This window comes from Anomalospiza imberbis, chromosome 23, assembly GCF_031753505.1.
Source record: "Anomalospiza imberbis isolate Cuckoo-Finch-1a 21T00152 chromosome 23, ASM3175350v1, whole genome shotgun sequence".
Lineage (NCBI taxonomy): Eukaryota > Metazoa > Chordata > Aves > Passeriformes > Viduidae > Anomalospiza > Anomalospiza imberbis.
In genome coordinates, this window is record NC_089703.1 from 5,057,196 (window position 1) to 5,084,568 (window position 27,373).

Sequence of the window (27,373 nt, forward strand, 5' to 3'; positions counted from 1 at the left end):
ACCAAGGGCTCTCTCCATCAAAATTTATATTCCCTTGCTGGGTGCTGGGTCCATCTGGTAGCTGGGTCTGGGAGCTGTGTGAGGAGGGAATAATGTTTGTTGTTCTTGTCGAAGTAGTTAATGTTTTATAAACTCATGAAACTCCACAGAATTAGGATGACTGGGAAAGGAACCCAGGGCAAGCAGATGTGCCCCCCAATTAATTCATTTTAGGTGGAGTGGGTTTTTTTTTGTTGTTGTTGTTTTCTTTCTTTTTAATAGTCTGGTGTTCAACAGGGAAAATGTGAGAGAAGAGACCAGGACTTTGCCCAGAATGAGCAGGGAGTCCAGCCCTCCTCAGGATTCTGTGTTGTTCACCTCCACCTGTAATTTCTCCTACGGATTTTTAGGATGGAAACCTTTCCATCACCTGAGGGACCATCCCTGACTCTGAGTGAGGATGACCAAGGTGCCACATCCCAAACCCTGGTGCTGAAGGTGTTCAGAACCATTTTCAGGGTGCAGCACCTGGAAAAGTTGCTGCAGACAGGGGGGGATTCAACGTGGAAACAACCAAGTCAAAACCCCCACATCCACCCAAAATACCCCAATAATGCCTCACTGCCCAGCACCCCTGAGAGCTCTTTGCTTCTCCATCCTCTCCTACTCTGACAGCATCACCCCACACCCCATTTGGGCTGGGAAAGCTGAGAGAAGGAAGGAGAACGAAGGAGAAGGAAGCACAGACACTTCTCAAAGGCAAACTGTGCTTGATGTTTCCTCCAGGCTCCGAGTCTCCATCCTTTAATCCCGTGCAACATTTATGGCACATTCCTTCTCTCCTCCTCTGGAGCAAGTGCAAATAGGAGTTTGGCAAAGAGGAACTGCCCACAAGGAAGGAGCTGCTCGGAGCAGTTGCACCAGAATTTGAGCTAAACCATAACATCACACGTCTGAATAATGCTGTGAAAAATATATAAAACCTGTTATGGCATTAAAAGTTTAAACCCCATAAATCTTCAGCGTGCTATTTACTGGGCTGAGAAGGTGACAGAAACAACATTCTGAAGTGGAACAGGAGAAGAAAAGAAAATGGAGCATGGGGAGCAGGAGAAGCCCCCGGGACATGGCCAAAACCACTGGAACAGGCAGGGCTGGGGCTGGCAGGGTGACCCTGAGCTCTGTGCACACACCCCCCACAGCAAACTGCTTCATTAATGCTCTGGAAAAAGGGATTTACCAAAATAGATAGGAATTCAGAAGGGGAAAAAAAAAAGTCAGGCTAGGATTAGCAGGGAAGGAAACATGGAACAAGTAAAATTCACTTCTCGGAAGGTGCCACAGAGAGCCCTCATTCATTTTGTCCTCCTGATGCTTCCACTGGATGGGGGGGGATGATTCTACTGACAACAGGGATTAAACTTGCCAGCTACAAGGTTTGCTCGAGCATTTGCCAAATTTCAATCCAAACTGGAAGTTCAAGTTGAAATGAACCCCTATGTTTTGTCAGTTTTCAAGTTGGAGCTTTGCTGTATCATCAGTCTGGTCTGAGCTGCTTCCCACAGACACAATCCCTGAGTTGTGGCTCTCAGCTCTGTGTTACAGCACAAAAAATAGAATTTTTCAGTAGTTACTGTGGCAAAGATTTAAACAACCCACTGCAAATTCTGCAACCTGTCAGCCCAAACCGTGGGGAAGTTATCTGGGGGTTCCAGCTGGAGCCTGTCCCTCATTCAAACCAACTTTCTTTCACTTATAATTGAGAACAAATTCCATTTTCATCTGTGACTGAACTTTTTGAGCCCTTGTAGCTTCAAGTCAGCTCATTAACATTACTTAGACATCGGTTTTATAGTTGAATTATACCATGTTTATACTGTGGAATTCCATTACTTAATTGCTTCACTACTGGAAATTTCAGTGGGGTTCTCATTTTTCGCATAAATCTCGAGAATAAACATGTTTCTGTATTTCTCTTACTTAATTAAGTGCATGTTTCATAAAAAAAAATAGCCAACATAGACAAATTAGGCAAAGAATCATTTGTTTAATCAAAGGGGAAACTCGCACCGCAAGTGAAGGGGGGAAACTCCTGAAGCTTTGGCTCTTGCTTCTGGTGAGTGCTGAGGGCTCAGACTCCTCCAAATTATTCAAATGTGTTCATCCTACAGAAAATCTGGGCTGGGACTCACTCCCACAATGCTCTTGCAGCAAAGGAAAGAAATGGGGAATATTCCCTGTGGAATAACGAGGTTGGGCTGAAGCCAGGGTGGCTCCAGGGATGGAGGGGAAGGAGCTGTGCCAGCCCCTCCACCCCACACCAAGGGCAATTAAAACATGGCATCATTAAGGCTGGAAAAGGCCTCCAAAGTCATAAAGCCCGACCTCTGACCAAACACCAGCCCACCAAGCCACAGCACATCCCACCCCACCATCCTGACATGGAAACAGCAGCACTTCCTCTCCCCACTCCCAGGAAATCTGCCCTGCCTTCACCTGGCTTTGGTTCTCCTAGGGTTTTTATCCAGGTAAAGTGTAGAGGATCCCTTTGGATCATGACAGTGGTGGATTCTGGGGGAATTTGTGTTTTTTTTCCTCTGTGTGTAGCCAAGGTTTTAATAAAAATCCCTCAGCAGCACTTCCACCTCCTTCCCTCTCCCAGTGTGGGAACACCAAAGTCATTCCCGCTCCTTGTTTGAAGGATAAAACCAAGAAATTAAACCAAGCAATGGCAGCAATAAATGTCTGAATTTTAGGTCCTTAGCGGGATCACTTTGTCTTTTCAGAAATTTGCTTCCCCCTCCGTACAAAAGTTTGCACAGCTGAATAGGTTTGGAGTTCAACAAGGGATAAAATAATGCCTCAAAATTAATGATGGCTGGAATTAAAGTAACTAATGTTTTAACAGCTATTTTCTATTATATGAGCCAAGCAAAGAATACTCCTTTAAAAAAGAAGAAAAAGAATTTGTTGCCAGCAAATCATGAAAGGTCTATTTTAGCCACTCATTCATTTTAATTCTAATTTCTGTTATGAATCTTTACAATGTTTAGGTCAAGATGCAGGGAGAGAACCTGAGCTTTTCCTGCAACTGCAAAACTACTCTGAGAGTTCATTTCCCTTGCTGGAATCTCCCACCACCCCACCTGTCCCCTCCTGCAAAGCCAGTCAGACATTTGCTATTTATCCCATGGTGCAAAATTCCAGCACTTGGCTCCCAACAGCTCCTTTTTCCAGAAGCTGCTCCTACAATAATTGTGGAGATAAAATTCATTCAGAAAAATCCCCAATTTTAGATATTATCTCCTGTTGCCCTTTAGAGGTGGCATCACCTGTCCCCTCTGCCCTCTCCTTCCAGGAGTTTGCCCTGGGACACAGCTCTGTGGGTTTGAGACCCAAAATACTGAAAGATCCTATTTGGGACAACATTTTACTCAAATATTTTAGGAATTACCACCTGGCAGCAGCAGCAAAAATCCACGGGAGCATCAGGAGTCTGTGTCAGCACCTCACTGCTGAAACACAGCCAGGCTTGTACTTCCCAAATGAAATCTGCCTGCATAGTCACATCCCCTCCCACCCCACAGCAATCAGGGCATTTACAGGCACCACTTTGTCACACCTGAAGGCTGGGCTAAATGATAATCAATAATTTATCAATATTCTTAATATGACATTATGGGCTCTGATTTTCCTCCCGTTGAGGCATGTGGGGTGTCATAAATGATGGCCCTGTGACACAAGGGGAAGGTTTGTCCTCAGGAGTCACCTCTGGCAGAGCCATCTGTGCCACCTGCCCCTGGGAGCTGCAGCTCCTCTGTGTGCTCACACCACTGCAGAAGCTGCAGTGAGGAAAATGTTTCCACTGGGCAGGTCCAGACATAGAGAAAAATTAAGGTATCATTTTTGAACCAAAAGAGAGGAAATTTATGTTAGATATACAGAAGGAATTGTTCCCTGTGAGGGTGGTGGGGCCCTGGCACAGGCTGCCCAGAGAAGCTGTGGCTGCTCCTGGATTCCTGGAAGTGTCCAAGGATGGAACTTGGAGCAGCCTGGGGTAGTAGAAAGTGTCCCTGCCCTTGTCGAACATTTGGAACTAGAAGAATTTCAAGGTCCCTTTGAACCCAAACCATTCTGCTTTTATGATTTTTGACCTTTGCTTCGATCCAAATGCCCCAGTTCTCATATTTCTAACAAGAAGTTTGGGGTCTAGATGTGTAGATGCTTCCAAACTTAGCTCACACATTCCCACTGATGTCTACAGCACAAAACCTTCTCTGACACCCCAAAACCAAGTGGGATCCCACTGCCCAGGGAGTTCTCTGCAGCTGGATGGGTTTTAGGGCAGATCACCTAAAATACAAAGGACATCCCAGGGAGTTCTCTGCAACTGGAAGAGTTTTAGGGTTTTAGATCGCCTAAAAGATAAAGAACATCCCAGAGAGTTCTCTGCAGCTGGAAGGGTTTTGGGACAAGTCACCTAAAAGATAAAGGATGTCACTTGGCTTCCTAGGGAGTTCTCTGCAGCTGGATGGGTTTTAGGGCAGGTCACCTAAGAGATAAAGGACATCCCAGGGAGTTCTCTACAGCTGGCAGGGTTTTCGGGCAAGTCACCTAAAAGATAAAGGATATCAATTGGCTTTCCAGGGAGTTCTCTGCAGCTGGAAGGGTGTTAGGGTTTTAGATCACCTGAAAGATAAAGGACATCACCTGGCTGCCCAGGAATGGCTCCTCCCTGAGGTACCTGGAGCAGCCCCTAACCCCGGTGCCCTCCTGGCATGGAAGAAGGATTGGGTTTCCAGCAGCTGGGTTCTCCTGCCCATCCCTAGAGCACAGGGGGGTTACCCCGGCCTGGCGCCTTTGATTCTTCTGGCAAGGCCCAAAATCTTTCAGGTGTTGGCACAGAGAGGCCTTTTAATCTCATTTTCACGCGCAAAGTCCTCTCCCCTGGCAGACAGCTCTGGCCCAGGCCGGAGCCCTCTGGGCGTGAAGCTGCCGGTGGCTTTGGGAGCAAACCCAGCAGCATTATTCCATTTCCCTCCGCTGAACAAAAGTATTGAGGTCTCTTTGTCAGGGAAAAGCCGGGCTGGATTCCTTTATCCCCCTGCCCTTTGCGCTCACAATGCCACACTCTGTCTGCTGGGCCCAGGAGGGGAGTGTCCCCAGAGATCCCCATAGGATTCAGGCCTCTGGTAATGGAGTCCTCGCCCTGAGTGGAAGCAGCAGCCTCCTCCAGGCTTCCCTTTGAACGAGGCTAGTCTGTCAGGGCTGGGGAGCAATTTAAAACCGAGGGGAAAGGGAGAGCTTAGGTAGAGAAGAATGATTTCTTATCAAAGCTGCCAATAGAGGAGACCCAGGTGGTCGGGCTGAGGGGGATCCCAAAGGCTGCAGTGAGCAGAGAAATTGAGGAACAAACGGGGGCTTTTAGCAGCTCAGGCCAGCCTCGGGAGGGGACAATCAACACCTCTGGCCTGGTGTCCTCCTGGGGCTGGCAATGCTGAACTTTCCTCCTAGGAAACACCAGACCCACAGGTACGAGCATTCCAGAGGGGTCTGGGATCCATGGGATGATCAGAAATTCCCTGAAATGTTTTATACACATGAGAAAGAGGGATCCCAACGCCTGGAATGAGCAGATTCAGGAATAAACGGGGGCTTTTAGCAGCTCAGGCCATCCTCGGGAGGGGACAATCAACACCTCTGGCCTGGTGTCCTCCTGGGGCTGGCAATGCTGAACTTTCCTCCTAGGAAACACCAGACCCACATCTACGAGCATTCCAGTGGGGTCTGGGATCCATGGGCTGATCAGAAATTCCCTGAAATGTTTTATACACATCCACACCTGAGAGAGGTGGGCAATGGGAAGCCACGAGAACACGCTTGGACGCGATGGTTAACAGAGCTCTCTAAAGCTGCTGGGGCTGATTTTGGGGTGCAGAGGAAGAACACAGAAGGTTTTGTGGTGATTTGGGTGATTTTTCAGTGTGTCTCTCATCTTGGGCCCTGTCACCCCCACCCTCCCAGACCTATCCCATTCTGTTGCATTCCTCATCTCAAGCGAAACAGAATTCTCATTTCTCTCTGGTTTCTGGGAATAATAAAAGCAGTTTGTGTAAGAAACAAGTCAAGTTGCAGGAATAAAGTTGTTCTCAGGCAAGGAGACTCAGCAACTGCTGTCACCAAACAATTGGGGCTTAAAAACATTTTAAAAAGTGTTTTAAAGCACTGTCTGTGCACAGGAAGCATCCCAGACTTCGCTGAAGACATTGAGAGTCCTTCTAATACCTTGAAGTGTGTGGGGGGAAGTGTAATCTGTTTTGATAACTCCTGACATTAAACAGTGATAAATAATTAAATCTGTTTAACTGTTTCATTAACTAAAGATAGATGGGGAGAGCTCCACAGATAGAATATAGATCAAAAAGATTGAGGCTGGCTCTAAATTCCCCTGATGTTTTATGACACCATTTGTATTCTGTCACTCACTAGCTTTATGTATAGTCCAAGCTGTGAACTGAATACCCCATTCAGAAAGCCACTCACTCTGCATGTTATTGCAATTTAATATTTTCACACACAGACACATCATTATCTTGGAACCCGACACTGCAAGGAGAATTCAGTAATTTTTCAAGAGTGCTGGTTGTTGGTTTTTTGTTTTTTTTTGTTCTAATGCAAGCACCAAGGCACAAGGATCTAAATGGCCACTCTGCCAATATTTAACCTCTACACAGATACATCAGCAGGTTGGTACTGGGCTGTTTTGGGGGCTTTTTCTCATTTTAAATGTATCATGTCGAAAGAATTAAAAAGGAAAATTAAGAATCCGCCACTGTAAACAAGAATAAAACTCCTTGCAGAATTATAACTTTTGACTCTGAACTAGAAATATAGATATAAAATGTATATATTGACATGGAAGTCCTCCAGGCTGTGTCTTCAGTCTTCAATTACCAAAACATTGCCTTGGAATGGGATCATCACACTTATTCTGGGATTCTGAGGGGGCAGAAATACACATTACTCTGGGATATTTGAGAAGAATCTGGCACAGAACTCTAAAAATTGCAGATTAAAAAAAAAAAAAAAAAAAAAACCAACAAGCACATTTACAAATATTTAAAAGCCAAATCACACCAGAAAACTTTAGAAGTGGAGACAAAGGCAGGGCTAACTTTTTTCCATGGAGATAAATCCGTCTTACCCCAGCCCCTTGGTGGTTAATCATTAATCAGAGCTGCACAGGGACCCAGACAGAAGGAAAAACTCTTTATATGGAAACACCATGGATATCCCAAAGATTCCAGGGCCTCCAGGACCTGCTCCAAAGTCCTGCAAAGTCCATGGGAAGACCACCAGGAACCACCAAAGCCTTCAGCAGGTTTGGGGCTCCCAGCAGTGAGGTTTTGATGCTGCCCAGCCATGGGGAAGGTTCCCTCAAGGCCCTGAAGAGCTGCACGGGGGGAAAGGCAAAATTCCATCCTGGAATTCCCAGGACCTGCTGTTGAAGTGAGCACGAGCCTCAATTTGCTCTGTTACGCCCTCGGGATTTCCACAGGGAGAGAAAAGGGGGCTCAAGAGAGAAAAGCAAAGCAGGGCTCCAGGAATCTGCCACTGTTTCACTTTCCCTCGCCTCATTTCCCAAAGCTCTGGATTCTGCAGTAAATAACCAGGAATTCTCAGGCAGGGAGGGTAGGCAGGGCCATTTCTCAGTGCTTTTTTCTCCAGGTGTGGGATTGGGGCTCAGCCATTGACCCACCAGAGCCTCAGCTGCTCCAGCCCAGCCTGCAGGTCCTTATTCCTGGCCTGAAAAGCCAAATTATCCAATATAACACAAATATAATACAAATATAGCACAAATCCCCCAGATATCACAGCCACAAGAACACCAAGGAGGTGCTGAGTGGAATTAATTCTACATCAAGGCTTTTTTCTGGTTAATGCCTCCATACTTGTTTTCCAAACTGTTAAACCATGATATTTAATAATAATAAAAAAAATTAAAAAAAAAAGTTTGGTTACTGTCCATTGGGTAAAAATATATTTATAGGTGGATGTTAAACTCAGGCTCCTTACCCTGATCTACTGCAACAGATACTGCTGCTCCAAAAATCAATATTTAGCTGGGAATTGACTCCTGGTCATGGGAAAAACTCTCTGGCTGTGGCTGGAGATGATGTTGGTGCCACCAACCTTGGGGACACCCACGCTCCCTCCAGAGCCACCCAAAAATGCTTCTTTATCTGAAATGGGACTTAAAAAGCCAAGAGTGAGTTAAGAGAGGAAATGAAAAACACACTTGGAAACGTGGAACATCTGCATCACCCACCTGCTGCTCGGAGCAGCTGTGGAGTCCAGCAGGGATCCTCTGGGGGTTTTCACAGGTCGGTGTCTCTCTGCTTCACAGGTGCACCCATTTTTTATACCAATAATCATAAACCCCTGAAAGAAATTATGTCAGGAAGCACTAGAATCACCTAAAAGGTCTCAGCTCCCAAATATTGTATCTGTGTGGAAAAGCAGGAATGTCTGAGTGTTTGAGGGAGCAGCAGTAGCTCCTCAGGCATTTCCTTGAGGACACCAGTGAAGATAACTTGGATTTCCTGCAGGCTCACCTGAGAAAATCCCTCCCTAATAAACACTATCAGGAACAGAGGACAAAGGACTAAATTCTGTCCTGGACTTTCCCTGGATAAAGACTTGCAGGGAATTCTAGCAGGAAACGTTTAAGAACTCCCAAAGTAACCAAGATCTGGTTTTATTCTCCTATAAGGGATACATGAGCAGAACTGTTGCTGAGCAAAGGGCTTTTCAAAGTTCTCCACGAGGTATCAACTCCTTTTAAATCTGCCTATTGTGCCATGTAGGGATTGAAATTTATTTTATCCCTATGTGATAATTCTGAAATAAAATATATGATCACTCACAAGTTGTGCAGGTTCTGTATTTCACATTGAGGCAATAAAATATAAAATGAAACCAGTCCTTTTCTATAAACAGAAAAAATAAATGGTGGAGTGATTTTATACTACATGAACTCGCAGCACAGCCATTTAAAAATTCATTTACATGATTGAGCCCAAAAGGTCCATTTGCCATGAAATAAAAAACACTAAACACTGTCCTGAAAGCAAAGAAAATGCCAGACTACAAGTAAACAAAAGCTTTTTTTTTATTAGTGTCTGAGATGGAATGAAAGATTTTTAAGCCAAATATGAAACTTGCAAAAAAAAAAAAAAAAAAGGGAAAAATCTGGTGCAGCAAATTCAATAAAATCATCCCAAGGACCTCGGTGGGAGCTGGACCAACACAGGTGATTAATGAGACATTGCTGGTCCAGAAATCACAGCGAGTGCATCCCTCCCATGTCACAGATGGAGCAGCTGAGGGTAAATTATTTTTTTAAGCTGGGAAAGTTACTTTGTCAGCTCAGTGAAATGCTAAATTCCTGCTTTTCCTGCATCCTGGAGCAGGTAATGTTGTTTCAGTGTGCTCCAAGTTGGTTTTGTTGTAATAACAGGGCACAGGAACTGCCCCCATTCCACCACTGCCCCATTCTGCAACTTTTCCATGTTCAGAGCAAAACTTTGGGTCAAACGTCCTGCATTTCTTTCCAGCCAACAAATGCTGACCCCAGAGAAAGAGAAGAAACTCGTCTGCTAACACAGCCCTGGAGCTGGGGGCCAGTCCTTGTCTGGAGCTGGTCCCAGCCTAATCCTGCGCCTAAACTCCGGTAAAGCTGCTCCGTGGCAGTGATGGAAAAGTCTCTTTTTCCCCCCTCATCCTGCAGTTTTCCTGACACCCCACAGAGCCCAGGCCACCAAGAGAGAGCTGTGATCCCAATCCCAGCCCTCCACTGTTGGAACCCTGGTCACTGAGAGTTTCAGACTTTCTGTGCTGCCAGGCACTGACCCCCAGGAGAACACTCCATTGACCTGAGGTCATGGAGAAGGCTTCCAAAATGGAATAACAGAGCTGGGATTGTGGCTGTGGAGTTTGAATAGAAGTGTGTGCTATCACAGGGTGGAAAACTTAGAGTTTAAGGGTTTAGAATATAGGAATATATATAAAACAAGATGGAGATTTTAAGGCAGAAGCTGGTCCTTCTTTTTCACCTTCTTCTTCATAGATTTAGGTGGTATTTTGTAAGAATCAACCCTCCACAGCCACTGGCACCACTCTGTGCCCTCCAGACCCAGGAGAGAAACTGCCCCCAGCTTCCTTGGTCCCCCTGAAGTGATTTCATCCCGAGTATAAAATAAAGCTGATTTTTCTCCTGCCCTGCCATACCAATAAAACAATAAATTGGTATCACTTCCAACAAGGTGCCGCTGCTGTAAAGTTAAAGATAGGGAAAGAAAATGAACTACTGGTTATGACAGCAGGGGAAGGGAGAAGAAATAAATAAAGCTGAGTGCGTGCAAGGGAGCAGATGGCTCATGTCCAGTGTGGCCCATCCTCTGTGGATTACTCCCCTGGAAAGGAAGTCCTTGCCACTTCAGAAAATAGCAATCTGTCTTAAAAATGCTGAGGTTATAGAATTGATCATTCCTTAAGTTAAGGAGAAAAACCAACCCGAGCCAAACTGCATTTCTGCAGCAGATATTGATCTGCAGAGGCTGAAAGTGAACCCCCTTAAAGCAGTTATAGACCCATATTTGTACATTTTATTATGCACATGCACACAAATCTCTGGGGCCATGTCCTCAGCTGGTGAAAATTAGGTTCATTGATGTTGATGCTGATTTACATGAGTCGGGGATCTGGCCTTGCATTTAAAAAAGAAATCCTGAGTTTTAGCAGTTTAAGCTCAGATCAGGCATGGGTGCTGTGCCCAGCCTTAGTCATGGGTTACACATCCCTTAAACCAGCCCTGGGTGCTCTTAAACAGGGAACAGATTCATTTTAAAATCAAAAAGAGCAGTTCTGTGGCTGGATTGTGGCATCTGAAAAATACCCAGGTGGGGTGAGAGGGTACAGCGTGAGCCAAAGTGCCAGGATCTGTGTGTGTTCTGGATTTGGGTTCAGATGGGCTGTGCTGGGCTGAATCTCCCAGAATCAGGACTGAGGGCTGATTTTGGGAACTCAGAGTGGGATGGGCACAGGCTCAGCTCTTCCACCTCAGAGCCCAAAGGAACACTCAGAGCTGGTTTAGGATGTTCCCCACTGCTTCTCGTGGGACAAAAAAGCTGAATTTTTGAATATTCCTCATCTGCACTGCTAATGAAACTGCTCCTTGCACTTGCCCTCCCAAACCTGGAATTACAACTGGAGCAACACAAATTTGGTTCAAAAAAATCCCTGAGTGCTGAGAGTCCATCTCCAAACCAGGGAACTTCAGGCAGAGAGGAGGGGATTTTCTGCTGGGGAAGCAACCCATGAATCATTCAATAAAGCCTCCACGCGATAATGAATAGCCAACCTTCTCTGGTGGTGATAAGATATTTTAACTGAAAACATCAGGCCATGTTTAAAAAATGATTACAAATTATTTTAACAGTGTATTTGCAGAGGGTTATAAAAACAGCTATAATATTTTTGTCTTGGATTCTAGAATTACCAGGGTGACAGCTAATGCAGTAATGATTTGTTTCAAATGCCAGTGTTTAAGCTGTATAAAGCTGATTTTATACATTTTTCCAGTAGGCCGCATTGTAGTTAATGAAATTAAACACACCAATCGCATTTGTCCCCAGGGGATGAGGAACTGAACACGCCACTGGTTTATTTTTTTATTAAAATAAATTGCAGCCAGCAAGATGGACTAATTGCCTACAGAATTGAAAAAGAAACATTCCATTGATATAATTAAGCCAATTTTCATGGACAAAAATAGTTATAGTGGATATAAAATAAGCAGAGCATTCAGGGCAGTTTGACTTCTCCCCAGCCCTCTGTATTTTGTCCAGAACATTAACTATTAAACAAATATGGATCTCAAACGGGTTGACAGTGTTATCTGGTAATGATGGCTAAATTGATCCCAATAGCTGAGGCCAGGGCATTGTGTCTCAGGGCTCTGCTAGGAGAGTTCCCAAGCCAAGAACAACAGAGCAGAAAAAAAAAAAAAAAAACAACAAAAAAACCCCAAAAAACCCCTAAAAAACCAAAAACCCACCACCTCCCAAACCGGGCCTTAAAGCAAAACACCTGAAAGATGTAAAACTATCGAGGCAAAAATTAATCAGCACCTGGTTTCTCTTGGGCTGACACTTCACCCCCAGTGCCTGTGCAGCCCCTGCTTTGGGGAGAGCTGTGGTGCAGCCAGCCCCGCTCTTGTCCCAGATATAATTCCAAAAAGGGAATGGTGAAGAGAAGACAAAGTCTTTCCACACCAGCTCGGCACAAAGCAAGATTTACCATGATGGGAGCATTATTCTGTGGCCTACTGGAAATAATTTAGCTGTCTCAGTCCATTTTCACCTGGCAAATGTCTCCCCAAGAGAACCAGTGGCCTCGTTTGCAGCACAAAAGTGGGTTCAGTGGTAAAGAAAACCCCACCTGATTAACTATTTCTTTATAAATTTGGGCAAAACACCTCTTTTAGGGTACATGATGAAAGTTCAGTCACCCTCTGAACAGAAACTTTCCTTCCTCCCACTGTCCTACACAGAGAAACACTTAAATCCATGGAAAGGGAGTTCATTTTCCAAACCTATCCACCAAGACATCTCTTGCTGCAGGGAAATTTCTTCCCAATTACAGAAAAAAAAAACCAACTCAAAGATAAAAAAATCTCCTTATTCAGGGTATGAACATTCAGAAGCATGATGCACACTCAGTGCAGGGATGAAAGTCATATTTCATTTTTATGAGCAAAGAAGGTGCCATCATGCAAGGAAGGAAGAGGAGGAAGAATTCCTCCTCAGGACAGGGACAGTGCGTTACAGATTTGGACGGTGCACAACGCAAACCCAATTGCAATAAAAATGAAAATAAACAGCCGTGAGGAGGTAGCGCTGATGCATGAAAATCCATTAGGAAAATAAAAAGAAATAATAAGGTCGTAGATCTTTTCCACTCCAAAATCCCTGAACTGAAATTCTTCCAAAAAAAAAAAAAAAAAAAAAAAAAAAAAGTGGGGGGGAAGTGTATTTAAGATCAGAAAGCCCAAAAGCCCAGCAGGAATTTTGGAGGGGGATGCCATATCAACAGGCTGTTACCCAGAGTGGAACAAATGTGTTTCCACATCCCCTTGGGATGTGTCCATCCCCAGCTGGAGACAGACACTGTGGACATGCATTTATTGGTGTGCTGGGCTCTCACCCCCACGGGATGAACGCTATCTTTTGGGAAATAGGCACGAGAAAATCATTACTCAGCCAAGATTTGGGTGTTTCCCCTTAGCGTTCGGAGTCACGCTAAATCGGAGTTTGTCATTTAAATAATCTCTAACTGGGGAGGGGGAAATAAACACATCCAGTAATAGGGGAGAGTCAGCAAGTCGTGGAAACAAAGCCTGAGCTTGTCCTGGCCCACGGAGGGCACAAACAATCCCAGGTGCCATCAGCCCTGTGCCACAGGAAGGGTCTGGGTTGGGAATGCAGGATTTTCTTCCACTCAACAATTTCACACAGCTGAAGTTTTAATGCAACAAGACGAGGGGGGAAATAATAATAAACGGAGAGAATGGAAATTGTACAGGTAGAAGGGCAAAAGCAGCTCTGAAAAATGTGGATTCTCCTCCTGATCCTGCCACCAGGAGCGGGCAGGATCCTGCACAAGTCACTGCACACACCTCCTCCCTTCCCCAGCCCTGCCGGAGGATAACAACTCATTCCCCAGCATCCAGGTGGCTCCTGAGCCTCACCTCCTTCATGTTTGCAAACTTCTCAGGCCTTTGTCTTTAAAGCACCTTATTAAACAGCACAGAGCTTTTATAAAACACGTAAGCCGTAATAATCATAGCCATAATCACAATAATAACACTTCTCACTCAACAGGGCCTTTCCTTGCGAGAATCTCCGGCTGCTTTGCAGACACCAATGAGCTCAGCCGCGCCTGGCGAGGCGATTTCCCTGCGGCACGGGAGATTCCCGTGCCATTCCCTCCAGGGACCGGAGCCCGCAGCCCGGCGGGCAGGTGGAGCCCGGCGCAGCGGGGTCGGAGAATCCCGGCAGAATTCCCCGCTCGTGGAACGCTCCCAGCCGCCCGAGGAGCCGGGTTATCATTCCAGCGAGCGGCAGCGATGAATTACAGCGATGCCGTGGCGTGAAATCCAAGCTCCTGCCTCGCCTTTTGCCTGCGAGGGAGTGGGGATCGTGCGCGCTTCAGGTGCGCTGCGCTTCATCCCGGCCGGCTCTTCCCAGTCCTGCTCCCCTCGGGGCTCTCTGACCCCGCTGAAATCGGGCAGAAGGGCAGTTCTGTGCTCTTCCCGACCTCAGTGTCTTCCCCAGGTATTTTTAATAGCAGGGAAATGTTTGGTTTATTTTAATCCTCCCAGCTCATTAAAGACCTCCTGTGCTATTCCTGAACTCACACAGCAGTCCCAGTGCAAAGCCTAAAAATAAGGCAGGTTTAGGTGTTCGAGTTAAAAAACTAAACATAAAGTACAGATTCAGTCCGATTTCTGCACAGAACATTCTGGGTCGTGACCGTACAGTAGCTGTGATTTTAATGCGTGTTTTAATACCTTTGTATGTGCGCTGCCAGCCCGACAGACAAACGCCTCTGCACAGACAGACACGTCTTGCACCGGCACGGAGGTTTTACAGGAAACGGGAATTCAGTGAAATCGGGAATTCGGTGAATTTGCGGTAACGTGCCTTTCTCTGACGCACTTTATAAACTTATATTTCTGTGCAGACACGCCAGTGCCCCGTGATGTGAACACACGTGGATGAGCATCACCCGCACCTCATCCGAGCTGCCTGGACACCCACGAGCACTGCCGGGGGCGAGAGCCAGACCTCAGTCCGCGGTCCCTGCGTCTCCCGCTGCACTTTGGCACCTCGGACCTGCTGCTCTGCGGGTGAGAGCAGCCAGTGCCCCTCGTCAAAACCCCAGCCTGGTGCCCCCATTTGCCAAGTTCCTGCCCAGGCCAAGGAGAGGACGTGCCCTGCAGTTGTTCCCTCTGTGCTTTTTTCCCAAATAAACCACGCAGGACGAGTGGAGGAATTGATACATTATATTTGTAGAATTTGGGGGAAAAAGAAAAAAAAAATTAAGAGTAAAGTGATCTCAAATCCTCGGCGATTTTTGTTGAAGCGTTAATTATGCATCACCTTAATTAGCGGATCAACCCCCACCTCCCCCCCTTTCCCTGCCCCGCATCCCTAATTGCCTAATTGAACAGATCCGGGGCAGGACAGGGGGGACCCAGCCACGGTGGGGACCCGGCGGCAGCGGCCCCGCACCTGCGCGGCTCCGCACCCGCGGCCGCCGCTTGGGAGAGCTTTGGGGACGTCCCGGTCACCGAGGGCAGGGGACCGGGCCGGGCACAGCGCGGCCACTCGCTGCCTCCCTCCGCTCCCCGGTGTCCGCCCTCGGGGCCAGGGCTCTGGGTAGGGACAGGGCAGAGGGAGATCTTCGGAGATGGGAAAAAATTTAAACGCCCCAAAGCGCCATAAATTTTCCTGCTCCGTGCGTTGCAGCTTTGGAAGCGTCTGTGGGAGCACAAACGGAGCCATGCGCCGGGAAGTGGCGCTTGGGCTCCAGCTCTGCGTTCGCTCCTCTCCCTCTCCCTTTCCCCTTCACTGTCTCTTCAGCCCTAATTAAAATAAAATTAATAAAATGTCACTAAACGGAAAGCCTGTTCTCTCCTCGAAGGAGAAGCCTGAAAGAGAGGAACCGGTGCCGGGCACGGCAGGGCTGGGTTCACAACCATTTTCCTGACAATCCAGCCTGCCCGGAGGATGAACCAGCGCTGCCTGAAAACTCCGGCCCCGAAGTGCGCCTCGGTCCTATTCCTAACAGTGAAAAGCAAACGGGGCTGCAGAAATATCAGCCACCGTTTGCCAGCACGAGCATTTATTTAAGAACCTGTGATCCTGCCCTGCCGTGCGTAGCTTGGTCTTGTAGTTGTACTCCGAAATTCAGGGATTTCGAAAGGAAACGAATTCGCTCTAAGCGTGCAGCGCCCAACTCCTGTGTCATTCGCCTCCTCTGCATCCTCTCTCTGCCAGCAGCAGCGAGACCCCCGGCTGCTGCCGAGCCTTCTCCCCGCTCACCCAGATTTTATTTTCTCGCGGAAGGACGAGGCCTTTGGAGCCGAGGACACGGCGTGGCCTTCTACCTGCCCGTCCCGCTGATCTCGCCTCGAAGGCGAGGCTACGGGTGGCCGAGCCCCCGGAGCCGCGGGGCACAGCCCGGCCCTGCGAGGGATGCGGGGGCAGCGCTCACCTGGGCGCCGGTACCCCCGGGGCTGCTGCGCCTCCCTGCACCCTAAGCGAGCCTCGTCTTTTGATTTACAGCCGTTTCCAAAGGCTCCCAGCCCGGCCGGGAGCCACGGAGCGAGCGAGAACCATTCCCGGCTCCGGTTCAGCTCCGCTGCCCCCGGTACCTGCCGCTCTCCCCGTGTGAGTGGGACTGAAACCGCGGAGAATTCCGCTCCCACTCCAGCGCACACGCGTTCGCCCCTTTTCCCAGGCAGGTAATATTGTCGAATTCCCAGCGGAGCCTCACATCTGCTTAAAATGTTGTCCAATGAAATGAAATTCTCCAGCACAGCGTGTTTTTAAAGCCCCGCGTGCCTCTGCCTCGCCCGGCTCGGCGGCCGCGCACCGGGGCCGTGCGGGCTCTCCCAGCACCCGCAGCCGCTCCCAGGGTTGAAGCAGCCAGGAAAACGAGCTGGGAAGGGACCTGCGGGGTTCCGTGCGGTGAAAGAAGTTGTGGCTACCTCGCCGGGGAAAATACAGCGAGATCCCACACTCGTGTCCGTGTTTAATCTGTTCGGCAAATAAATACTCCTGGGATATTGAAACCTTAGCTCTGGACTACTGTTTTGAACTGTGATCCCTCAAAAATCCTCGGCTGAAACCCCATAAACCGTTGGGCCTTGTATTGTATTAAACACCTGATTTTAATCAGGGCTCAGCCTCCGAGCAGGCGCTTCCAGGCGCGTTCGCGGCCGCGGCTCCGGCCGCCGGGAAGGGCTCGCTCCCGGCCGCGGGGCTCCCAACTCTTCCCCGAGCTCCTGAGATATCCAGGCACCGAAAACCTTTTAGCCCTTAAGCTGCAGGAGCTCGCTGAGAGCTCACGGGAGGAGCGTGGAGAGTCTCACCCGCGCTCAAACGCGGCCGGATCCGCATCGCACCCACCAGGGACACATCTGTAAAAACCCGCACTGAACCCGCCGGGGCACATCTGCAAAAAAACCCGGGGCCTTTTCAAGAAGTAAAAAGAAAGAGAAGGAGAGGCGATTAAAAAAAAAAAAAAAAAAAAAAAAAAAAACCAAACAAAAGGAAGAAAATAAAAGTAAAAGTGAAATATTCCGCCTTATTTAACCATTGAACTTTGCTTTTCCAGCCAAGAGAGCTCTGAAAATCATTCTTCACTTTAACAATCTAAAACAATAAGTGACGACTTTTTAAAAAGTTATTATTTGAACGGGGATGCTTAAAACAAGTATTTATTGAAAAAATAAAATAAAGTAAAATAAAAAACCCTGGATTAATTCAAAGAACTTCCCGTATAAAGCCCCAGAGATGAGGTGACAATGCTGACCACGTAAAGGGTCACCCATCCCGCCCTGAGCAGCACTGGTGCCCGCAGAGCCGAGGGAGGAGTTCGGGGGACACACGGACACGCTTTGGGGACAGGGAGACCTTCTTGGAGCGCGACGGAAAATGTCACGACACCAAGGTGAAGCGCGGGGCCTGGGGCTGCTGCGTGGCGGCCGCTAAACAGGAACGGCGGCCGGAGCTCGGGGCCGGCGACAAACCCGGCGACAAAGCCACTTTGTGAGGAAAACTGGCCCCAGGAGCAGCGCTGGCTTTGGAGAAGGATCCCCCCTGGAACGGGGGTGTCCTCCCCGGGAAGGCGGCTCATCCCGGGGGGCGGCACCGGCCCTGGCTGACCTTGGCGGCCTGGAAAGGCTCCGAAATGACGAACTTGAATGACAAAATCAACCTCGGAGCCCACGTGTGGGAGGGCTGGAGCGCCCGTGACCCCTCGGCAGCAGCGGGGAGAGGCTGAACCCCGAAGGGGCTTGCAAGGGGGGGCTGCTCTCCATCACCTGGGGGGATCCCCTCACCTGGGGGGGATCCCCCCGCCCCACGCCCGGCTCTGAGCGGCCGCAGATCCCCCGGGTGCTCCCTTGGAAACCCACACGAGGAACCGGACCGAGCACTGCTGCTCGCCCGAGCCTTTTCCCAGCGCTACGAGCGGAGTTTCCAGCGGGGCACAGACTGCGCTGGAACTTCTGCATGTCCAGATACTTCGCACAGAGGCAGAGCGAAACAGAAACTAAATAATAGTAGTAGTAATAATAATAATAATAATAATAATAATAATAATAAAAGGAGAGACAGGCTGCCCGGGCTCCGGGATCCTGCGTTGCCACCGGAACCTAACAAGGAATCACCGAGGAACCATCCCGAGCCTGTGCAGCGGGACTCTGCGGGAGCGGGGGCAGAGAGGACCCGCTCTTCCCTACAAAAGCCACACTCTCCTTCCTCCTCGGAAAATCCAGTCTAAAAACGACTCGAAAGAAAGAACGAACGGGAGAGGGTCCGCTGGAAGACGGAGGGAAAAAGCTGCGCGAGCCTTAACGAGCTGCAATTCCACCCCCAAGTAAATTTTAAAAAATTAAAAATTAAAGACACTCCCCCACACTCCCCTCCCCCAGACCTTCTTAACCCCCAGCTGGGACACCCGAGCTGCCTTCAGGATCTTCCCTCTGGACCTGCGACTCCAAAGCCCCTCACTGAGAGCGGATCCATTTTTGCTACAAATTCTCTTCCTTCCCTCTCCTCGATAATTGTTCCCGAGACCAGAAGGGCTTCTCCCACTCCCCCCCCCCCCGCCGTCTCTGCCTGTCTCTCTCCCCCCTCTCTCCAGCGCTCCGTCTCTCGGCTCCCGCCGGCAGATGCCAAACGCAGACCTCTAGCGCCCACTATTTCAGGAGCCGGGAATATTATTTCACAAGACTTGGAACGACTCAATAAAAAAAAAAAAAAAAAAAAAAAAAAAAAAAAAAAAAAAGTTGCTCGCTATCCCCTTTCGTCAACTTCCAGCTAACTTTCGCTTTTCTCCCCCGGCCCCGCACCGCCCGCCGCCCGCCCGCCGCGCCCGCTGTAGCGCGGAGCGGCGCGGGGCAGCGCGGAGCGGCGCGGGGCAGCGCGGGGGGACCCGCGCCCAGGGGCGGGCGGGCGGCGGGGCTGCGGCGGCCGCGGGGAGGGCGAGAGGGGCTCAGCCCCGCGCAGCCCCCGGCCCGGCTCCGTGCCCCCGGCCCCGCCGCCGGTACGCGGAAGAAGGGAGAGAAAGGACCTACTTTTGGGCAGTTTTCTCGCCCTCGCCTTGGATCTCATCGTGTCGGCGTGTGGATTCCTCTCCTCCTCCTTGAGCCCAGAAGCAGCTACACACTATCTTCATCTCCCCAGCATTGTCAGTTTGGACACCTTCGCACATGCGCACAGAGCATTCAATCTGACACCCTCACCAGGGCCAAAAAAACTTTCCAATGTATTCATCATCATCGAGCTGGTTTGGTCTTTTTTTTTTTTTTTCTCTCTTTTTTTTTTTTTTTTTTTTTTTTTTTTTTTTTTTTTTTTTTGTCCTATCCTCTTCCTCAGACCACTTATCTCTGCCCCCTCCTCTCTGCCGGCACCACCACAGCCTTCCCCTGATCTGCCCCTTTAAGGAAAATCAGCCCTCTCCGCTCCTAACCCTCCGCACACTGACCTTACACACTGGACAATATTTAAGGATCAAGGTGCCATCCTATAAAGAGGTGATTATTATTATTCTATTATTATTTTTACTGCTAAATAGCAATGCTGTAGAGAAAGTTTGTTAGTAGTTGTCATCTTGTAAACGTTCCTAGTTTGGACATGCTTTTGTTTTTAATCTGAAAAATGTTTATTTACGTAACTTTTCAACCAGTATCTGTCTTTATTTTCTTCCTTTTTTTTTTTTACCTTTTTTTTTTTTTTTTTTTTTTTTCTTTTTGCCTTCCTCTCCCCCTTCGGCTCGGGGGGGGGGGCGGGGGTTGCCTAACTTTAAAAATAATAACTTTTAAAATAACAGAACTTGCGCTGTTGTGTTTTGTCGGTATTTCTCGTGTTTCTACCAGAATTTTTCCAGCGTTGGGCAGCTTCGCTCCTTTATCCCCGGCTCGGGTTTGTCGCTGTTTGCGGGGGTTTTACCCTCGGTTTGTCGCGGCAGCCGCGCCGGGAGGGCCCCGGGCCCCGCACCCCGCGGGCAGCCGGGAGGGGTCGGGGAGGGAGGGCGGCCGCTCTGCTCTGCCTTTCAGGTGGAAGGCAGCGCGCTGGGGCAGCGCTCCCCAGGGACGGGGGAAGCCGCCAGACACCCGAGGAAAGGGGGGAGAGGAAGGACAGACACCCCTGGAGCCCCCCAGGACCTGGCCGCCCCCCCGAGCGGAGGTAGCGAGCGCTGGGGCAGAGCCGCTTTGAAGAGAGGAGCGAAGTGTAAATAGCCGGTGATTGATGTGCTGGCTTTGACTGCGGAGAAAGCACTATTTTAATTCAAGTGGCCAGGTCAGATGGTCACGGAAGAAGGTTGAAAGGTAGGATTTAATGAGATTAATATGGAGAGAGGGAGAAAACGCGCGTCGTCTTAAACATTCCATAAAATAATGGGGTGAGGGCAACGCGGCGCTCCGCGCTGGAGGTGCGGACCCATCCCGGGGAGCCCTCGCACCGAAGGGCACCGCAAAAAACAAAGCAAAACTTGTGTGGGTGCGTCAGGTCCCTGCTGGAAGCCATTCCGCCAGCTGCACTCCTGCCCTGCAGGTGGAACTGGGGAGGGGGGGAATATTCCTGCTAATTACCGGTTTTCCCCTCCTCAATAAACTCTTTAATTGCAAATGGGAGCAGAGGCCTTTCAGATGCTACCGAGGAGCCGGCGTTCGAGGGAAGGGTGGGGGAGCAGGAGGCCAAATAAAATAAATCCGTTTGAAGGGAGCTCGGAGCCACGTGTCGCCTAAAATGCCGAAGCGGTGCCTGTGAATTCCTGCCTCGAGGACGCCGTTCCACGGCGCGCCGGGCACCCCGAGGTTGGAAAAACAAGCTCTTCCCAGCCTCACCGGTGAAACAGGAGTTCGAGTGTTTCCAACTCATTGAAATATTTCTTTCAGCCCTCCCGGACGCTCGCTGTCCCCGCGTCCCCCACCGAGCCACTCCCGGGACGAGCGGATTTCAGCTTGAAAACGTTGTCCAGGGTTATTTCTCGCTGTTATTACAGAGGTCTTCTGGCAGAAGACCGGGTAGAGCCGGCAGAGCCGCGGCTGCCCAGGGGAGGATGCCCCTGTCGCCGCGTCCCCGTCCCCGAGCCGGGGAACGAAGGTCACGGAAGGCTCGGAGCACCGGGCGGGCACCGCGGCCGTGCCCCCCCGCAGCCCGAGCCCCGCACAACCCTGGCTTTTGTTTTCTCGCCAAAATCCCCCGCATCTCCATCACCCAGACTCCCCCAGAAATCAATTCCTGCGGGGAACAGCCACGCTCCAGCGGAGCCGCTCGGCGATATTTGGGGAGTAGCAAAACGCTTTCGGGGCTGCACGGGTGGGGTGGGTGTGGGGGGACCACGGTTTAGGTGATGCTTCTGCAAACGAAGCCACCGATAAGAGATCGAAAACCGCCGTGCTGGGGCTGCCCCGGTTGTCCCCGGCGTCCCGGGTCTGCCCGTGCCGCTTCCCCGGCTCCGGCCGCGTTCCTGCCGGGCCGAGGCGGCAGCGGCCGGGCTGCAGCGGGGCTCCCGCAGCCGCCGGCGGGCACGGAGCGGGGCGGCAAGGCCGGGCTGAGGCGCTTTGACGGCCCAGGAAAGGGGGAAAAGGGAAAGAAAGCCCCCCCCCCCCCCGCCCTAAATAAAAATTTTAAAAAATAAAAGGGTGACAAAAGATGGGGGAAAAAAATTTTAAAAAGAGAACGAATTTGGAAGGGCCGGTGCCGGGGTATGCTGGCCGTGGGCTGCGGTGCGTGTGGGGAAGGACACGCTGCCATCCCCGACACGAGTGGGATCCCTTCCCGCAGCGGGCACGGGCGGGTTGCGGTTCCGGCCCCGGGAACGGGCCCCGTTTGCCCAGCTCGCTGTAAGCCTGAGCAGCTGGGGGCTGGTGGCGAGGGCAGGGGCCCGGGCACTCCGGGACCAGCCCGTCCGGGACACGCTCCTGCTCCCACCGAGGCTCGTCCCCGGCTCCACGGGGCCTCGCTGCATCCCGGCTCTGAGTCCCCGTGGAAGGAGAGGGATCCTGGGGCTCAGCAAAGCCCCGCAGCGAGCTGTGCGGCCGGGCAGGGAGAGCCTCTCAGCCCCCCCCGGAATCCCCGAAGCCCCCCCTTGTCCCGGCGGGCGAGCATCCCGCGGTGGCCACCGGCTTTTCCAGCCTGCACCTGTTTGAGTGCGTGTCGCTTCCACGGGGACCGGCAAATTAATGACCGTGGAGGAAGGGAGAAGCGCCAGGAAGCTTCTCGGCGCTGCCGGGTCAAGCCGGGTGGCTGCCAAGGAGCCGGCGCAGGGAGCCGGGGCCCTGCCCGGCCTGGAGCCACTTCGTGCTCCGCCACTTCCCCAGGAACTCTGCCCACGGCCAGCCTGGGGCAGCCCGGGGATGGCTGAAGGGGAAAACCACTCCACCGGAGGCGGCCGATTTTCCACTGAGATTTAATAATCATCTCCTGCAGGGAAAGAAGCAGCCGAGCCCCTCTGCGGCACACGCGTGCCAGGGGACAGGGACCCGCGGGGCTGCACGGCCAGGCCGAGGGGCGTCTGTGGGGTCTGGGGGCACAGGGGAGAGGGTGGTCCCGAAATGAGCCTGCTCGGGGTTGATCCCCTCCGCCCTCGCCCCTCTTTGCTCCTCCACCCCGGCCCCGCTAACAGAGATTTCAGCGCGCAGCCCCCGCGGCGTGGGGGGGTCCCCGCAGCTCTGGGGAGGGGGCGCTGGAGTGGCAGGAATTTACGGGTGGGTTCTTTGGCATCTCCGGCACAAGCCATGTGCTCCCAGGTGTTCTGCAGGGAAACGCTCCACGTGAAGCGCTGCATGAGAACTGCCCAGCTCCGCTCCCCGCGTGGTCCTCCCGGGAACCCCGGGCTGGGGTGGGCACCCACGGGGGCACGGGAGAGGGGAAAGGCGCTTGGCGAGCTGTTTTGCACAAGTATTTTCAAGCAGTAAAGAAGATTAAAATGGTTGAGCCCGTCCAGCTTGTCCGGGCGCTGCCGCACGCCCCGAGTCACCCCTTCCCGAGGATTTTCGCATCAATCACTCCTTGTTTCTGCTCACGGTTGCGGCGGGATTAAACCGGGAATTAATATTTTAAACTACGCAAGAGCCCGGTGGCACAGGACGGGGCTGCGCTCCGCGGGGTCGCAGATCAGGCGCTGAGAATGTCACACGCTTCCCTGGGGATTTTCCCTGCTAATCTGCCGCTAATTAGCGGCGGGAGCGCACCCACGGGGTGATGAGGAGCTGCCTCGCACCCACGCAATGGAGCAGCGCTCCTCGCATCCTCCCTGCCGAGGAATTCCGACACCTCCCGAGCCTCGCTCCCTGCGAGCAGCCGGCGCAAGGGGGCGGTTAAGGACAGCCGGGAGCCCCGGGCCACCCCCGGGGCTGCGGGGACACCGGGGGGCCCGGGGAGAGCCCACGCCGAGCATCCCTCGCCCCGGGCAGGAGGCGCGGACAGTTCGCCTTCCCAGCAGCGGCTGTGCTGGCGGCCGGGGAGAGGCGAAGAACACAAAAATAACAAAAATCCAACTCTGCAAAGGTGGCTGCGCCCCCTCCCCGCTGTAAGGAGGTGGCGAGACACCGGCCGGGGTCCTCCCCCCGGTGCCGGGGCCACACGGAGCCGCTCGGGGTGGCTGCGAGCTGCTCTGCATGCAGGTGGAGGGTGATGGAGCTCAGTGCGGGTGTCACATCCTCCACCCGCCAGACCCTTTCCTGAAGCGACCTATTTACACTCTCATTGGTTTAAATTAATTTTTTTTTACCCGAAAACCTTTGAGAAGCGCCGGAACAAGCGCCAGTGAGAAAGGGAGAAATGGATGCATTTTGTACAGGGAAGAAAAAAAAAAAAAAAAAAAAAAAAGAAATTAAGTCACTCTTGCTGGTCCCCTTAGCGATGAAATACAGAGGGAAAGATTAATACTGCTACATAACCTGTGCCTGCATTCACTGTCCTGCACCTCTTCCCTGATATTCCAGCTGCACTGAAACCCGTCTGTGCATCAAAATGATGGGATCAGACTATTTTTTCTCCTTATTTCTTAGAAGAAAACACTGGCTCCTCTGGCCATGAAAAGGCACCGTGTCAATTGCTATTTCAGATTTTTCAAAAAACATGTTCAGCTCTAAGAATTCCTCCGAATTCGTTACACTCCACCGCGCGAGGCTGCGCCTTGCTGGTCCCAGCGAAGGTAAAAATTCACGTCCTAAAATAAGAAGTCGTAAAAAAAAAAGGAAAAAAAAAAGAAAAAAGAAAAAAAAAAAAGAAAAGAAAAAGAAAAGCACAATTTACATTTGAATATCTAACTTGAACATGATTATAATTACAATCGTCAGACATCGAGCAGTGTTGTCTCCCATGAACAGACAGTTTTGGGAATGTAAACACAATTTTAATCCTGACGGTCTCTGGGAATGAAGGGAAATTAGTGAGTTATAGCAATATTTTTAGACGTTTGATCAAAATATTTTTGCCCGGAGATTGCTTGCCAGATGAAAGCAAAATGGAAACGATGCGCGCTGTAATTCAGCAGAGTTTTGTCATGGAAAGAGCCCGACCTCTCTCAGGGCTGTGGTCTCTTCTTCCCGGGGGCTTTTGGGGACGTTCTCCCCTGCGGCAAGTGGCCCTGGCAAACAGGTATCGGTGGGGCAATTTTCGATCAAGCATTTTTCAGCTGAAACGCCCAATTCTGAAGGCACCACAACGACCTGAGTCGCCTTTTCCCTCGGAATTGACAGAACTCCCCCCGATTGAAGGCTCGCAGGGAGATGCAGCCGCTGGCGGGGCCGGGGCGCGTTCCCCTCCCGCAGCTCCGGTTTTGGGGTTCCCCTGCCTGGGGCACCCCCTCTCCTCCCTGCAGCCCCGAGCCAGGCCCGCAGCCCCGCAGGGCTCCGCATTTGTGTTAATTAAACGTTGTGGGGGCGGCGAGGGCTGAACCCCAAATCGCCATTTGCTGCCCTGCCCGAATTCGGAGCTTCCTCCGCTCGTCCCCGCGGAGCAGCGCCCGCTCCGGGGGTGACCCCCTCCCCTGGGGAGCCCCGATGGAGCCCTCGGGGGGTGTCCCCTCACTGCCCCCTCCTTCCGCTGCCCCAGGGTGTGCGGGACTGCGGCTCAGCCCCTAAAGAGCAGCCAAAGTCCCCAAGGGGACACCCAAGGAGTCCGCGCCTGATTCACTTGCGCTCCCCCCGCTAAGGACGGCCGTGGCGGGGCTGGCTGGATAATTATTAGCTATTAATTGAGTTCAAGACCTTTTCCGGCGGTGGGAAATGAGGAGCCCGAGCAGCGATCCCAAGGAGGGGCTGCGCGCAGCCAAGAGCCGCGGCCGCGCCGTCCGGGCCTGCCACAGAGTCCCGGGGGCGGGGGGAAAAGGGGCGACAAAAATTCATGAGGTGAAAATTATAGGAACTTCAGAGCGAGGGATTGATTTCCGAGACACCTCTGGGAGCTGAGCGGGGAGCGGGGGGAGAGGGGCGATGCCCGACGGGGCGGGCCGGGGGCTGTGCCGGGGTCCCCGGGCAAGGTGAGGAGCGGGGCCCGGCGTCCCCCCGGACCCCCAGCGAGCTCCTGCCGATGCCGCTTTCTTATCTTTCCACGCTTCCACCTTCCAATTAAACTTCCCCAAATTGCCAAAAGGCTGATTTGCATGCAAGGGACTCCGCTCAAAGATGCTAACTTATTGTCTCCTCCCAGAACTTAACATTTCTCTCTTCAGTTCCCACTTGAAAGAAGTTTTAGAACAGTATTCAAAGACTGTCCAAACGAACAAAACCTTCCCCTTCGCTCGGGAGAGAAATCCGGTGTATTCAATACGAGGGCATATTCTCAGAAGTTTGCAGATTTGGGTTTAAAGGCGGTATTGTTCGTGCCTTTTTCCTGAAACTTCTTTATTTTTTTTTCTCCCTCAGACTACAGCTCACATGCCTGCAAAGGATTATTAAAATAAAACATCATAGAGCATTTTCCCTCCTTTCCCCCCCCTTCTTTACTGTTTAGAATTACTTTTCTGGAGGAGCTTTCCAAGCATCCCCCCCAACCCCGCAAGTCATAATTAAGAACACTTTTTTTTTTTCACCCTAACAAACAAGAAAAAGACTCAAACCCTTCTCCGAATGCTCCTTTTTCTTTAAATCCTAACAGCGTTTTCTAAAATCGGAAACATTTATCTGTTCCCAGAGCACCTGAAAACATTCTCGGCGCTGGACAGACGCTGTTCTTCTACAGCTGAACAAATTAAAGCGGTGAGATTTTGATACCAGAAGCATCTGGGAGAGCATAAAATAAACGCAAACCTAAATTTTTACTGAGTTTGGGGGGAAAAAAACCCAAAACTGTTTACAAGGCGCCGGGATCTCCGCGTTCAAACACCCCATACACAGTCAGAGTTTTCTTTTTAGGATTAAAAGATGATGATCCAATGGGCTGAGGATGTAAAACTCCTTTGGGGAATGCGATAAACTGCAAAAAGCCAGTGGCAACTCATTCCTGATTAACTCCTTTTTATAAAGGGGCGGAATGGAAGCGAACAGGGACCCGACGGGACACGAACATATTTTATTCATTTAATACAAAGCAGCTCCTTAAAAAAAAAAAAAAAAAAAAAAAAATCTTTAAAAAGGCAGTTCAGAGCATAACTCACGGGCCGGGGGGGAAGGCAAAAAACCTGATGGGGTGTGAGGTGATGTCGCCGTCATCCCTCGCTCCCGGGGGAGCGGGGAACGCAGCGGGCAGCGGGCGGGACGCGCTCCCCAGGCTGCGGGACCCCCGGGACCCCCCGATGCTGGGGGACCCCCCTGACCCCCCCGGCAGGACCCCGGCTCTCCCCGCTGACCTTAAAGGCGGAATCAATGAGGTGGTGTAAGCGCAGAGAGCACAAAGAGCTCCTGTGCTCGGCTCTGCAGATCATAACCAGAGATGGGAAAGTATTTACGGGACTCTCGGAGTGACTGGTCCATCACTACCGAAAAAATAATATTTTTAACCGCAGGGAAGCAAGAGTTCATGTAGATTTACAAACGAGGAGAAAGTAACTGTAAGAACATGTGTTAAAAAGGCAGCAGAAAGAA

The 27,373-nt window shown here is 50.9% G+C and overlaps 1 protein-coding gene and 3 long non-coding RNA genes across 8 annotated transcripts in view; 1 reads left to right on the forward strand and 3 right to left on the reverse strand.

Annotated features, from left to right (window-relative positions):
* The window catches only part of PRDM16 (PR/SET domain 16), a 298,478-nt gene extending 278,934 nt beyond the window's left edge, over window positions 1-19,544 (reverse strand). For 3 of the 4 annotated variants that reach the window (XM_068171625.1, XM_068171626.1, XM_068171624.1), the window contains exon 1: window positions 19,412-19,544. In XM_068171625.1, the coding sequence (XP_068027726.1) occupies window positions 19,412-19,448 (37 nt within the window). In that variant the 5' untranslated portion in view covers window positions 19,449-19,544. The remainder of the gene's footprint in view (window positions 1-19,411) is intronic. The other variant, XM_068171627.1, reaches the window with a different exon arrangement.
* LOC137461788 (uncharacterized) lies at window positions 2,007-2,573 on the reverse strand. Its single transcript, XR_010993485.1, has 2 exons — window positions 2,476-2,573; window positions 2,007-2,216 (listed from the first exon to the last, which is right to left on the reverse strand). It is a non-coding gene; the product is annotated as an uncharacterized lncRNA (long non-coding RNA).
* LOC137461789 (uncharacterized) lies at window positions 2,587-5,475 on the reverse strand. The gene is made up of 2 exons (XR_010993486.1): window positions 5,101-5,475; window positions 2,587-2,669 (listed from the first exon to the last, which is right to left on the reverse strand). It is a non-coding gene; the product is annotated as an uncharacterized lncRNA (long non-coding RNA).
* Window positions 19,545-19,730: 186 nt separating the features above from the next.
* Window positions 19,731-26,639, forward strand: LOC137461847 (uncharacterized). Of its 2 annotated transcripts, none has more exons than XR_010993504.1 (3): window positions 19,731-19,870; window positions 24,356-24,501; window positions 26,484-26,639. It is a non-coding gene; the product is annotated as an uncharacterized lncRNA (long non-coding RNA). The 2 variants fall into 2 exon arrangements; XR_010993503.1 differs by lacking the exon at window positions 19,731-19,870 and adding an exon at window positions 20,155-20,665.
* Window positions 26,640-27,373: the final 734 nt, after the last annotated feature.